Here is a 13,153-nt window from a genome sequence, read left to right as displayed (position 1 = left end):
AAAAAAAAAAAAAAAAGCAGCACTTAAGTGTAAGAAAATAATGCAAACAGTATCAAAATGGTAGAAAATCAATGCTGTTTTTATCCCTGCTTATAGATGTCTCACTACATGAAAGGAGAAACTGATAACCAAGTAGTGGGGTCTTCCAGATGTTCTTTAAGGATTGTGCACATAGTTTTTAAATAATGGAATTATAGTGTACACTCTCTCTGACACTTGGATTTTTTATGTAACACCTTCATTATTTTTAATAGCTGCATAATATTCTATAGTGTGCTTATGTAATTGTATTTAGCCCACTCCTATTTTTTTTTTTAAGATTTTCTTTATTTGACAGAGAGAGAAAAGAGAGAGAGAGAGAGAGCACAAGCAGGGTGAGCGGGAGAGGGAGAAGAATGAGGGGCTCAATCCCAGGACCCTGAGATCATGGTCTGAGATAAAGGTAGATGCTTAACTGACTGAACCACCCAGGTGTCCCGAGCTCACTCCTATTAATAGACACATGACTGTTCCTAGTCTTTTAGTATTAAATAGTGCTGGATATGTTCTAGCTCATTTGTAGGAATATTTCTCAGAGCAAAATTTCTTTCTTTTTTAAGATTTTATTTATTTGAGAGAGAGAGAGTGAGTGCACATAAGTAGAGGCAGGGGCAGGCAGAGGGAGAAGCAGGCTTCTGGCTTAGCAGGGACCCTGATGACACAAGGGGTGGGTGTAGAGAGGGGGGCCTCAGTCCCAGGACCCTGGGATCAATGACCTGAGCAGAAGGCAGATGCTTAACTGACCCAGGCACCCCTTCTGGGCAAAATTTCTATCAGTGGAATTTCCAGGACTCCTGTTTTAGAAAGATGACTGCTATAGTCATATTGAAAGAGAGGAGGAGAGGCACCTGGGTGGCTCCGTGGGCTAAAGCCTCTGCCTTCGGCTCAGGTCATGATCCCAGGGTCCTGGGATCGAGCCCCAAGTTGGGCTCTCTGCTCAGCAGGGATCCTGTTTCCCTTCCTCTCTCTCTCTGCCTGCTTCTCTGCCTACTTGCGATCTCTGTCAAATAAATTAATAAAAATCTTTAAAAAAAAAGAGAGAGAGAGAGGAGAGGAGCAGAGACAGATGGTCAGAAAATGGGGGTGACAATGCTCACCTTTCAAGGTTCAGAAGCTATAGAGTCCCCAGAAGCTCCCTTCCTTGGATGGAGTCCTCCCAACCAATAGAGGGCCCACACAAACACAGTTTCTTGGGCTTCAGATGATCTAACCAGAGCTGCCTTCTGAGGGAAGGTCCCCGTGATTCATTCATTCACCACTCCTCAGCAGAGTGCTCACTTGGGTCTGCCAGGCTTGAAGGCTATTGCCTTCAGCCTCTCGCATCCCATTTGGCTCTGAAGAATCAGTTTGCTGGGCTCCTCATCAGGTTTCCAATTTATGAAATGTGCTGGAGATTAGTACCTCTTCTGTCATCTTGTCCTGTCCGTAACTGCCAGTCCAAGGATCCTTGCAGTTGCCTCTGTCATTTGTAACTGCTGAATCCTCTGCCAGATGCTGTAGGGACCTAGAAGAGCAGCTTTCCACCCAGGGCCAGTATCCAAAGGCAGGAGGGGGAAGTATAGTCTCCATTGTGACCTTTCACCTCCCAGTTCTGGTGGTTTGGGCCTTTGAAGTTCGCCTTGAGGAACCACGCACTTGGGTCTGAGCAGCCAACAGCTTATCACATCTGGTGATCAGTCCTTCAGTGGTTCTTCCTGAAGTCTGGATTTATGGAGGTCAGATGGATTCCACCTAGGAGGGGCTTCCGCTCATGACATGGGGAGACAGCTGCCCCTCTTTGAGGGGGAGGCAGTTTTCATAGCATTGAGAAGCCCTCACACTAGTTCCCCACACACCCGCCCACCCACCCACCAAGTCCTTTGTAAGCAGAGTGGGGGGAATAGAGAACGCCTGCAGCCTCCTGCTCGCATTCCTAGACACCGACTCACTGCGCCCGCCGCCGCTGGAACAGCAGAGCTGTGTGAAATGTCAAGAGGAGTTATGCTCATGGGCTCCCTGGCCCCAGTCCCTTTGTGGCTTGCATTTTCTTCCATCTGCACTCTGTTCATCAGATGGAAATCAGAGGGTGCAATTAGAAGATAATTTGCTAGTTCCAGACTTAATTTGGGGCCCCCTTCTGGCCTGATCAAATTACAAGGGAACATAATAGATTTTTGGTGAGAAATAGTTGGCTCTATCACTGGGAGAAAGAGAGCTCCCAGCTTTCCAGCTGGACAGGCCTTTTGGTATCCTTTGTGTTGTTTACCCTTTCCACCCTGCCTGACCTCCTCTGCTGCTCCTGTGTGGCCCCCAGGTTGGGATTCCAATCACCTCAGAGCTGGCTCAAGAGGTTTAAACTCAATTTGAGACCCAAGGAAAACAGGGAGCCCTCTGCAACCTTGTAGGGTTGACAAATGTTGAAGCCGGAAGCTATTTAGAGACCTATAACCAAGGCCCAGACAGAGGCTGCGACTTGCTGAGGGCCACATAGCTAGCCCATAGTGGTAGTAACAATAGTCTTAATGATATTAGCAGCTAACATTTATCAACCCTTAATGTATTCCAGACTCTGTGCCAAGGGCTTACACACACTGCATTGTCGCATTCAAACCCAGACAGTCTGGCTCCCGGCCCAGACTGGGCTCCAGCATAGCGATGGTGGAGCTCAGTATAGAAACTGTGGTTCGAATCCTGGCTTGTCCTTTCACTTATACAACTGGGTAGTCTCATACAAGCAATTTAGACTCTGTACTTCAGTTCTTCCCTCTGTAAAAAGGGAGAAAGAGTTGGAGAGGAGAAGGGAGTTAGGGGAAATCGGAGGGGGAGACGAACCATGAGAGACTGTGGACTCTGAGAAACAAGCTGAGGGTTTTGGAGGAGGGGAGGGGGGTAGGGGGTTGGGTGAGCATGGTGGTGGGTATTAAGGAGGGCTTGTATTGCATGGAGCACTGGGTGTGGTGCATAAACAATGAATGTTGGAACACTGGGAAAAAAAGCAAATTAAAAAAAATAGGGAGAAAGTATAGCACTGACTAGTGTGGGTTAAAATTCATTTTTATGTGTGAGTGCTGTGAGCAGTGCTTGGTGTAGAGTGAGCGCCTGTCTAGTGCTTACTCCCTGCTGGCTGCCTCTGGGTCTGGAGTGTGGTGTCTGTGTGCTAGTAGATAGATGTGGCTGAGCTCTGCACACATGCCAAAAGCTGGTCTTCAGTATTAGGGGCAGTTCACAGAGTGGTTGAGTGCCTTGGCTACAGAGTAGAGGATGGCAAACTATAGCCCATTGCCTGGTTTTGTATGGCCTGTGATTTTTACATTTTTTAATGACGGCGGGAGGGGAGAAAAAGAATGTTTCATGGCACATGAAAATTCCATGAAATTCAATTTTCATTGTCCACAAATAAAGGCTTATTGGAAAATAGCCATGTCCATTTGTTTATATTTTTTATATGGCCACTTCCGCACTGCACTGACAAATTCTGTATTTGTGTAGGCCTGCTAAGCCTAAAATATTTGTCTCTGGCCCTTTAGGGGAAAAGTGTCTTGACCCCTGATCTACAATCACACTGACTAGGTTTGAAACCCAGCTGTACCACTTACTAGCTGTTTGTCTTCAGGTTATTGATATAACCCTTCCAAACCTCAGTTTCCTCATCTGTTAAGTGGGGATGATAATATCTACCCTGTATATTAGCAGTTTAAGTATGATAGATAACAAGTGGAGAGCACTTAACACAGAGCCTGGAACATACTAAGTGTTTAATAAATGGTATCTTATAACAGGGTTTAAACACACTCTCTCTTACACATTCATTATTACCTGTGTGCCCAATCAATAGAGGAATGGAGAAATGTTCCCTTGTAACCTAGCCACCACCTTTGCCACAGATTTTCCTGTCACGGTGACAAGGTGACTTCAGTAGAGAGGAATGTGTGCCTGGTGAGAGAGAGCTGTTGTTACTCCCTCAAGTCCAACAGTGAGGTCTGGACGTGTCCCACTCCAGCAACCTTGCTTTCCCCCTCACAGTCCTGCAGGCAGAGGGATAAGGGGCTTTCCCAGTGGTGAGCTCCGGTTTGGTCATCCCCTCAGCTGTTACTCTTCTGCCAGGCCACCCTCCAGATACCAAGGCACATCATCCCCCCAGACACTTGTCCTCCATCATGCCCCATTTTTCAGTTTGAGAAGCCTGGTTGCCATGGCACAGCGGAAGAAGCACCACTGCCCCCTGGGGCCAATGGATGGCATTCTAGCAATGAAAGAAAAAAATGAGAGAGGTAACAGGTGACCTGGGCTCCAGTTCCTGTGCTATTTCCAACTTGAAGAAAGGCTTTGAGGGAGATATTTCCCCTTAAAGAGTCAGAATGAGCTCTGGGCTGAGAGCTCTGGCTGTGGAGCTCTCATAGGGACCTACATTTAAATCCCAGCCCTGGGGCGCCTGGGTGGCTTGGTCGGTCGGACATCTGCCTTCCACTCAGGTCGTGATCCTCCGGTCCTGGGATTAAGCACCGCCTCGGGGCTGCTCATAGGGAGCTTGCTTCTCCATCTCCCTTTGTCCCCCTACTCACTCTCTATCTCAAATTAAAAAATCTTTAAATCCCAACCCTGCTACTGAATAATATTTTGGCCTTGGGTTAGTTAGCTAATCTCTCTGAACCTTGCTTTCCTTGTTAATGGAGATAATTCTCATCTTGGAGAAATAAGAGAGTGCCTTACAGGGCTTGCCACTTGGAGAAACATCAGGTGCCAGTTAACACTCTAGGTCTCCTTTCCTCATGCTTAGCACAGCTCTGCCCAGAAGTGGAGTGGCAACCCGCATTGGCTAGCTCTGGGGGCTGTCCCCAGGCCAGGCAGAGGAAAGGGATGAATGGGGACCTAGCGCCAGGACCCAGTAGATACCGGCCCGGAGCACAGAACCTGGAGGGCAGCTCTCTAGACCTGGCTCTCTAGTCTCTAGACCTGCCTCCCCTGCCCAAGATACCCCCCCCCACCCCGGCTTTTGGGGGGGCGTGGCTTTGGCCTGGAATTGGTATCCTGTGCTTTCCTTCATCTCCGAGCAGAACTGACTATCCTTTGGGCGGCTCCTCAAGCTGGGGACACTCGGAGGCAGATGGGCTCTTTTTCTCTCCCTGCCGTGCCCTTCCCCAGCTCAGGGATGGACGCTCAGCCAGTCCTGGTTATTGTCTGTGGCGCTAGCCTGCAGCCTCCCTCCAGCCCAGCTCCACCCCTTGCCTGCAAGGTCTATTTCCTAATAGCTGCTCCAACCACACACCTCGGTTCCGCGAGGAGCCCCTCCTCTTCCTCCCTCCCTCCCTCCCTCATCAGGGGAGGGACTGAAGAAGAAGGCTAACTTGACAGCCGCGCTTCTTTCTTAGCTAGTCACCGGCCCGGCCCGAGAATCCGTGTGTGTGTGTGTGTAGCCTCTGCAGAGAGGTGTTTTCTCCCGGAGTCCCTAGGGTCCGCTGGAGCTTCCGAGAACTGGGGAGGAGCCGTCCCAGTCATGACCCCCTGCGGGAATCTGCTGGGGGGCAAGTGGCCTGGAGTCCTCACGCCCCTCCGGCTTCTCCGGAGGGAGAGGTGAGCCCTGGGCAGCCCGCCCACAGCCAGAGGTGCCGGGAGCCCTGGGCCTGTCATGGTGGCCGTCCGCAGCCAGCCTGAGGCACTCCCAGACGGGTTTGCAGCTGAGCTTGTTTATCTGGTGTGGGAAGAAGATGGGGAGTTACTTGTCCGTCCCGGCTTACTTCACCTCCAGAGACCCCTTTCGGTGAGTTGGGCTCTGAGTCCCCCTCTCCATCTCCTCTTCTGGCCCCTGGTCCTGAGGGGAGGGCAGAGGTCTCCCTGAACCTGCTTCTCAGATTTCACTTGTCCCTTCACCATTGGTACTGTCAGGCAGAAGCTAGCAGAAGCTCTTCCCAAGCAGAATAGGCCTGGTGAAGGCTTCCACCATGTTCTAGGAATGGTGAGGTGGGGGATATGCCCAGACGGAAGCTCCTGGGGAACTCCGGCTCTCCTTCCTTCCCAGGCACACCTGAAGAGCCTCCAGAAGATGCCGGTGACCCTGCCTGTTCTTACTGCTTCCGGGGGAAGAGCACAAATAGGGTGCTTTCCTCCAGCTTTCACATGTCTTACCTGCATGCCGTACTGTCTGCCAGGAATTTGTCCCAACAAACAGGATAGGCAGGTTTTGTCAAACAGCATGGAAGAAGCTGGCAAGGCCTGGGTGTGGGCAGCCTGGTACACAGTAGGTACTCTATAAACGTTTTTTCTGTTAATGGCAGGCACCTTTGCCTCTGGCTCTGAGGGCTTCTAAGCTCCCAGGTGAGTACAGTTGCTAGGGAAAGGCCTGGGCAGGTGCTTCCAAGACTGGGGCAATTGGTTTTGGAGTGTTCTGAGCTTCTGCCTACCCCCCCGAACACCCGCCCCATGCAGGCCAGGTCCCCAAGCCTGAGACCTCTGTGGGCCTTTTTCAGTAGGGCTTCTCGAGGGAGATGGGGAAACTTTCTACTTCTGACCTGCCTTTCTTTGCTTCTGCCCCACCCTACCTCCAACAGAAACTCCCCAGGGGGTTTCTGGCCCTCAGGGTCCCTCCTGAATGGAGCCATTCCTGGCCAGGGTGGGGCTTGTTTTCATTCTTTGGGAGCAGCCTGTTGTTCCAAGGGCTGCCTCCCCCTCACCAGTGGTCCTGGTCGACCTCTCCCTTTTGGCTTCCCCAGCTCAGCTCCATGCCCAAACCTCGCTGCCAGGATACTAGTCAGGTGGCCATGCCCTGAGCAAAAAAGCAGAACACCATGTGGTTTTCTGGAATTACTGGACCCTGGTAGAGTGGTGGGAAGCCTTTGGATTTTGGGGGAGGGGGAAGGGAACCGGTCCTCAGTGCTGACTCTTCCAGGCATTCTGCTAGGCACTTTTTTTTTTTTTTTTTTTTTAAGATTTTGTTTTTTTATTTGATGGAGACACAGTGAGAGAGGGAACACAAGCAGGAGCAGTGGGAGAGGGAGAAGTAGGCTTTCCACCGAGCAGGGAGCCCAGTGTAGGGCTCCATCCCAGGACACTGGGATCATGACCTGAGTCAAAGGCAGACTCTTAATGACTAAGCCACCCAGGCGCTCCCCACCATCCCCGCCCTCGATAGACACTTTATCCTTTGATTCTCTCAGAGCCTTTTGGAACTATGTATCCCCATTTTACAGAAGAGGCAACCACTTTCAACAGAATTAACATGTGGGGGGATCTCTGGTCAACTTTTCCCGTCTTCCTGAGTTTGTTTCATCCTTCAGGAGGCTGCATCATCTTCTGTTCACACCTCCTGCAAAGGCAAGTCTCAGATTTGCTTTTCTCTCCCAGCAGAGACTGTCCAAAAAGGGCCCCCATAGTTTGCCTGGCGCATTGAAGGGATGGCAAAAATTCTTTTCTGAAGAGCAAATGGGAATTGATCTTGAGTTTAGGAGTAGGTTTTACCATGTGGAATCAAGATGCCAAGTGTTTGAAGTAGCCACTAGTTTAGACCAGGGCCTCATTAATCCTTTTACTCTTAATCCTGGAAAGGCAGCTTAGGGGAGGGGTTGTTCCCTTAGGAGCAAGGAATGCTGTGCCCCTTTTAATCTCTGGGAACTGGACACAGCTCAGGAGCTAGAGCAGATAATGAACTCTCAACCTGAACCTTTTGAGGGTCATGCCACCAATGCTGCCCAGGTCTGCCTGTTCCTTGCCTTGCTCTCTCCATGCCTCTGGGGAACTGACTACCTTCTCTCTGCCCCAGTTCTTGTTTGCCCAGCTGGAGTCAGGGGTGTACTGATTCACTTTAACCCCCCACAATCTCCCCCAAATGAGAGGCCACATTCCTGGAGCCACTTCTGAAGAGATAGCCAGCATGCAGGGCCCTGTGCTCCATAGGAGGGATCACCTAGACCTTCTGCTCTCCCAGGTATCATTCTAATCAGTCACCACTGTCACTGGTCAGAAAACTGCTCCCACTATCTGCCTCCTCCGTTATTACAGGGCATCCTCAAGGGCTCCTCACTGACCAGGGGCCAGTCCCTTCCCTGGGCCTCAGTTTCCTCCACTGCAGGGCATAGGGGTTGGACTTCCTGGGCTCCTGAACACAACCCTTGACAGATTCTGTATCAAATTAAGTCCTTGACCCCAAGTATCTGGGGGAGTACGAAGTCCACAGGAGTTCTAGGATTGTGGTTGCAGGAAAGTGACGCAACCAAATTCCATGGGGACATGATCAGGCGTGACAATGCACAAGGGAGGGATGAGGGAGCAGGGAGCAGGGAACGGAGAATGTAATTTCTGTACCCTGTACCACCCTGTCTGACAGACTGCACTCAGCAGAGTGCATGGTCTTCTCTGCCATTGCCCCTAGTGAAAGGGGGAAGATACAATTATAGGTGTGCTCCCAAGTAAGAAAACGCTCAAATTGGAATTTACAGAACAGGTAAATTAAGCAGTGACTTTTTGTCTGATATGTTTAAAGGACTTTTTTCTTAGAGAATTTCACTTAATGTCCAACATTGACTTAATGGATTTGATTTACACATTGTCTCTTGAAGAAAACAAGTACATCTTTGTATTCTAAAGCAACCCATGGTTTGTTTTTCTGTTGCTGTTTTTACAACCCATGTTTGTTTGTTTGTTTTTAAAGATTTTATTTATTCGACAGACAGAGATCACAAGTAGGCAGAGAGGCAGGCAGAGAGAGGGGGGGAGGCAGGCTCCCTGCAAAGCAAAGAGCCTGATGCGGGGCTCGATCCCAGGACCCTGGGATCATGACCTGAGCCAAAGGCAGAGGCTTTAACCCACGGAGCCACCTGGGTGCCCCTGCAACCCATGTTTGAAGGGAAAAATTATTCTTAACTCTGTCCAGCTTAGCAGTAACATTGGCAGCTGCCCTAGGTCCTCTAGGACTCTTTTTATCTGGAAAGTGAAGGACTCAGATCAGGTGAGTGATTCCTGTAAGTCCGCAGCTCATGGGGCTCCTTAGAGACACACGAGCTTTTTTCCTTATCATGAAGGCTTTACCCTGAAGTGTGACTACACGCATTACTTGAGTCTACAGGTTTCCTGGCTTTTGGTTGGAACTGAATCAACATACTCTGGTAACGCTTATTTCTTGCTGATCAGAGGCTTATGTGTTTGGTTAATTTTTTTAAAACCGGATAACAACATACTCCATAACAATTACAGCTTCATTGACAGCCTGTTTCAGTCTACAGGTTCTGCAGGAAGAGGAGTAATAAAGGGATTTTCAGTGGTAGGGGAGGGACTGAGTTCTGATGGTCCAGTGTCACTAGGCCCCTGTTACATCTGCCCTTCAGTGCCTGGGGGAGAGTTGGCATCCCTGGTCACAGTACCCTCAGGCTGTGGCAGAGACACCTGCCCATTTTCCCTTTTTAGCCCAGTCAGAGCTCAGAGGCAAGGGGCTGGAAACAGCTGCTCTCCAACAGTCTGTTCATCCAGGAGGCTAAGGATGAGCATCCAACCAGGCCTTTACCAGGACATGGGAGGGCTTGTTCTTTAACCTTTGCAAATACACTGTAATAGTGGCTGCTTCAACCACATAAGGTTGAAAATTTAACCTGTAAACATTTGGTCTGAAGAATGTGCATGTGAGTGAGGGCTGGGCTGATGTCTTACTTAGCTTCTCCCAGCACAGCACCTTGCCTGTTTGGTCTTGCACATCCTAGATGCACAGTAACTATTTCCCAATTGATAGGAATTGATAATAATCAATTGCTTTCTAACTGGTTTGATAAATAATTCATTTTATGACATTCTCTACTCACAGAAATCTGTTTGGTTCTGAGCCTAGGTACAGATCCATACTGCTTAGGCACAGAGGGAAAGGAGTCTGCTTGCCTTTGCCCTTGTTGTTCTTAAATTAAAGAGGGGAGGGAGGGAAATGAACATTTACTGGACACCTGCCTGGGATCATTCTAGGCATTTGTACGTAATTCTCATAAACTCATGAGGCTTTATCATCACCAGTGCACAAATGAAACTAAGGCCCAGAGTCATGAAATAACTGGCTTGAGGTGACACAGATAGTAAATGGCAAAGAAGGAATGTAGACCCAGGTCTTGAGTTATTTTTGAGAATCTCAACCTGATTATCTTTTTTTTTTTTTAAACTGTGTGTTCCCTGCTGACTCAAAAGTCCTGAGTTTGGGATCCCTGGCTGGATTGGTTGGTGGAACATGTGCCTCTTGATCTTGAGGTTGTCGTTCAATCCCCACATTGGGTATAGTGATTACTTAAAAATAAAATCATTAGGAGCACCTGGGTGGCTCAGTGGGTAAAGCATCTGACTCTTGATTTCGGCTCAGGTCATGATCTCAAGGTCCTGGGATTGAGCCCCGCATCAGGCTCCATGCTCAACAGGAATCTGCTTCAGATTCTCTCCTTCTCTGTTCCCCCACCCCACCCTACAACCCGCTCACCCACTTGCTCTCTGTCTAAAATAAGTAAATAAAATATTTTTTAAAAAATAAAAATCTTTAAAAAAAAAAAGTCCTTAGTTTGGATCTGAACTGCCCACTGAACTGACCCCCAAGTTTCAGTTCACTTGGCGGCTACCCAGGCCCACTTTAGTGCTTTGGGAGAGGAATTTCGGAGGTTGCCCTCAGTGCATGTGGACCTCTCTGTGATCTCTCCTGGCTGAAGGGTTTCGGGTCTGTTCACTCTGGTTGTTTGGGAGAGGGTGTTGACCAATGCCTCAGACCTTGATTTATAGCTCCACTACTTCTAAGCTGGCTGCCCTTGGGCAGCCCACAGCTAGGGCAGATTTTGACTTTCACTTGAAACTTCAAAAAAATTGAAAGCTGGAAAAAAAGCCTTGGCTTTGGAGAAATATATTGTGACCATGGCCTCCAAGAATCTGAGGGGGGATTTTTTGGAGTAGCTCCTTAAATTTCCAGAGTGTATTTTAGATTCTTAAAAAGGCAGAGACTGCTGGGGAACACACAGCTATGGACTAAAGGAAGGAGAGAATCATTGTGCCATTTAACATTCAGTACTTGGATTTAAAGAAAAACCTCATTATGTGTTAACCCCCAAAGGGACTTGAGCTCTCAGGGCTCCAGACTACCTTATTTTCACAGATGCAAATCCTGAGGCCCAGCTTAGTGAATGTGCTGCATTACTCTGGTGATGCAGTCTAGTGGAAATGGCTTCATGGCCAAGTATACACAGGTTAAAACTCCAGCTCCATCAGTACATATTAGGTGACTTTGCAGAAGTGATTTGACTCTGCTTTTCAGTCTCTGGTCTTGGAATAGGGATAATCCTGTCACCTTGCAGGGTGCGATCAAGATTAGAGATGGTGGAAGCAAGGCACCTCATACAGTGCCCAGAATACGGTTGGCATTCAAGTAACAGGTAATAGTAACTCTCCTTAATTTCTAAACTAGGACTCTAAGTCTACCACTCCAGTGACCTAAGAACCAGTTGTGACAAAACAGCTTAGGGACCCACAGCCAGCCCTCCTATCAGCTGTTCAGCTTCCTGTTCTTCAGACACCTGTGACAGCCAACTTTGACTATATAGCTGGCCATATCCTCCAAAGGCATTTCTTGACATAGATGTGTGCATTGGTAATGTTCTCCAGGCAGGTGTTCTTCCCAGAAGCCTGGCGTGGCTCTGTCCGGCATGTCTGCACTCGTTTCTCTCCCCACTCTCCTGGGCCTGGCCAGGGCTACTCGCAACAAACAAAAGCAGGATATTGGCAGTGGAAAGGAGGACGTGTTCTGGTACTCCTGTGCCCTGCAGCACACATACCATTGAGAGGGTGTAACAGGGCCCAGGCCTGCAGTTAGGTGCAAATACAGCTTTTCTCCACTGCAGACAGCAAAGGGCAAGACCTGGTGACCGTGAGCCACAGAACGCTTCTGCTCCCATCTAGACTGCCTGTTCTTGCCACTCCCACCATTTTCAGTTTGGAAACACCTGCCAAGGGCTTACTCTGCTAGGCCCTTTGTTAGGTGCTGAATCTACCAACAGTAAATGGGACTGCTCCTGTCCTCAAGGAGCTCACAATCTAGTGAAGGAGAAAGACTGGTACCTAAGAGCTTCAAGTCAGAAGCTGGGAGGCAAGAAGGAAGCCCCTGCTTCTAGTGCTGGCCATTTGCTAGGCTTCTCACAGTCATTCAGAACTGGATTTAATGTCCTCACTGCTACCCTGAAAGTAGGTGGTGTCGTCGTCATTTCACAGATGAGAAGTGAAGCTGCCAGCCCAACATCAGTTAGGGTGGTAGGTGGTGATTCTGAGATTTGAACCTTGGATCATTTAGGGAAAGACCTGATATGCACAGGATTAAGGGAAATGGGGTATAATTACCTCATTTTACAGATGGGGAAACTATGCAGAGAGAGAAAGGGCCTTGTCCAAGGGCAGGTAGCTCCCAAGAACTTAAACCAGACCTCATTCTTCCCAGTTCAGAGCTCATCTTGCATGCCTTTTACACTGAAAGGAGTTTGAACTACTTGCCCAGAACAGGGTCTTCCTCCACCACCTCCTATAATTCATGGTTCTGATTATACACCATTCTAGGTACTGCATACCCATACTCTTCATGCTGTACCCAGCTCTCAAATCCTTGAAGTTCAGCATCCAACGAACAAAAGGAAATGCTATAGGATGGGAATGATTGATGGCAGAAGCCATCGGAGTTGAGCACCAAGAGGGAACTGGACACTCCTTAAAGAGAAATTTTCAGTGTCCTGCTTCTCTAGACCTCCCTCGCTTGGTTGCTTTCCACAGCTGCTTCAGTGCCTTCCTGTCTCCCTCCTCTACCTCCTGCAGTGCCCGGAAGTAATAGCACCCATTGTGACCTCTTACCTTTCATTGTAAAGTTTTGTTTAGACTTTCTCTTCCCTAACTCATTATAAGCTCTTGGAAAGTGGAGTAGGGAAATTTGTACCTCTATCTTTTATATCTACAGTGCCTGCCAAGTTACTGTAATAGTATACTTTGCTCTTCACAGTTTACAAAAGGCTTTCCTCATATATTAGCTCACTTGATCTTCACAGTGCTCTTTTTACTAAGATGCTGTTGGTCACATTTTGTCAAGGAGGAAAAGCAAATGAGAGAAGTTGTCCAGAGCTACCCAGCTAGTGGAGGAAGTGGCAAATAATGTTAGTGG

General features: G+C 48.7%; 1 protein-coding gene across 2 annotated transcripts in view; it reads left to right on the top strand.

The window, feature by feature from the left end:
- LOC111160080 (LIM domain kinase 2) overlaps positions 1-13,153 on the top strand; it is a 60,637-nt gene that overhangs the window by 26,400 nt on the left and 21,084 nt on the right. Inside the window, exon 1 of one of the 2 annotated variants that reach the window (XM_022522898.1) lies at positions 5,343-5,776. The exons of the other annotated variant lie outside the window; for it this stretch is intronic. Coding sequence (XP_022378606.1) covers positions 5,724-5,776 — 53 coding nt within the window. The 5' untranslated portion in view covers positions 5,343-5,723. Of the gene's footprint in view, positions 1-5,342; positions 5,777-13,153 lie in introns of those variants that run through there. 2 annotated transcript variants of the gene reach the window in all.

This window comes from Enhydra lutris, unplaced genomic scaffold (genome assembly GCF_002288905.1).
Source record: "Enhydra lutris kenyoni isolate GAN:26980312 unplaced genomic scaffold, ASM228890v2 scaffoldscaffold73, whole genome shotgun sequence".
NCBI classification, from domain to species: Eukaryota; Metazoa; Chordata; class Mammalia; order Carnivora; family Mustelidae; genus Enhydra; species Enhydra lutris.
The sequence above is the reverse complement of the archived record's forward strand: the minus strand, read 5'-3'. Positions and strand labels throughout refer to the sequence as shown.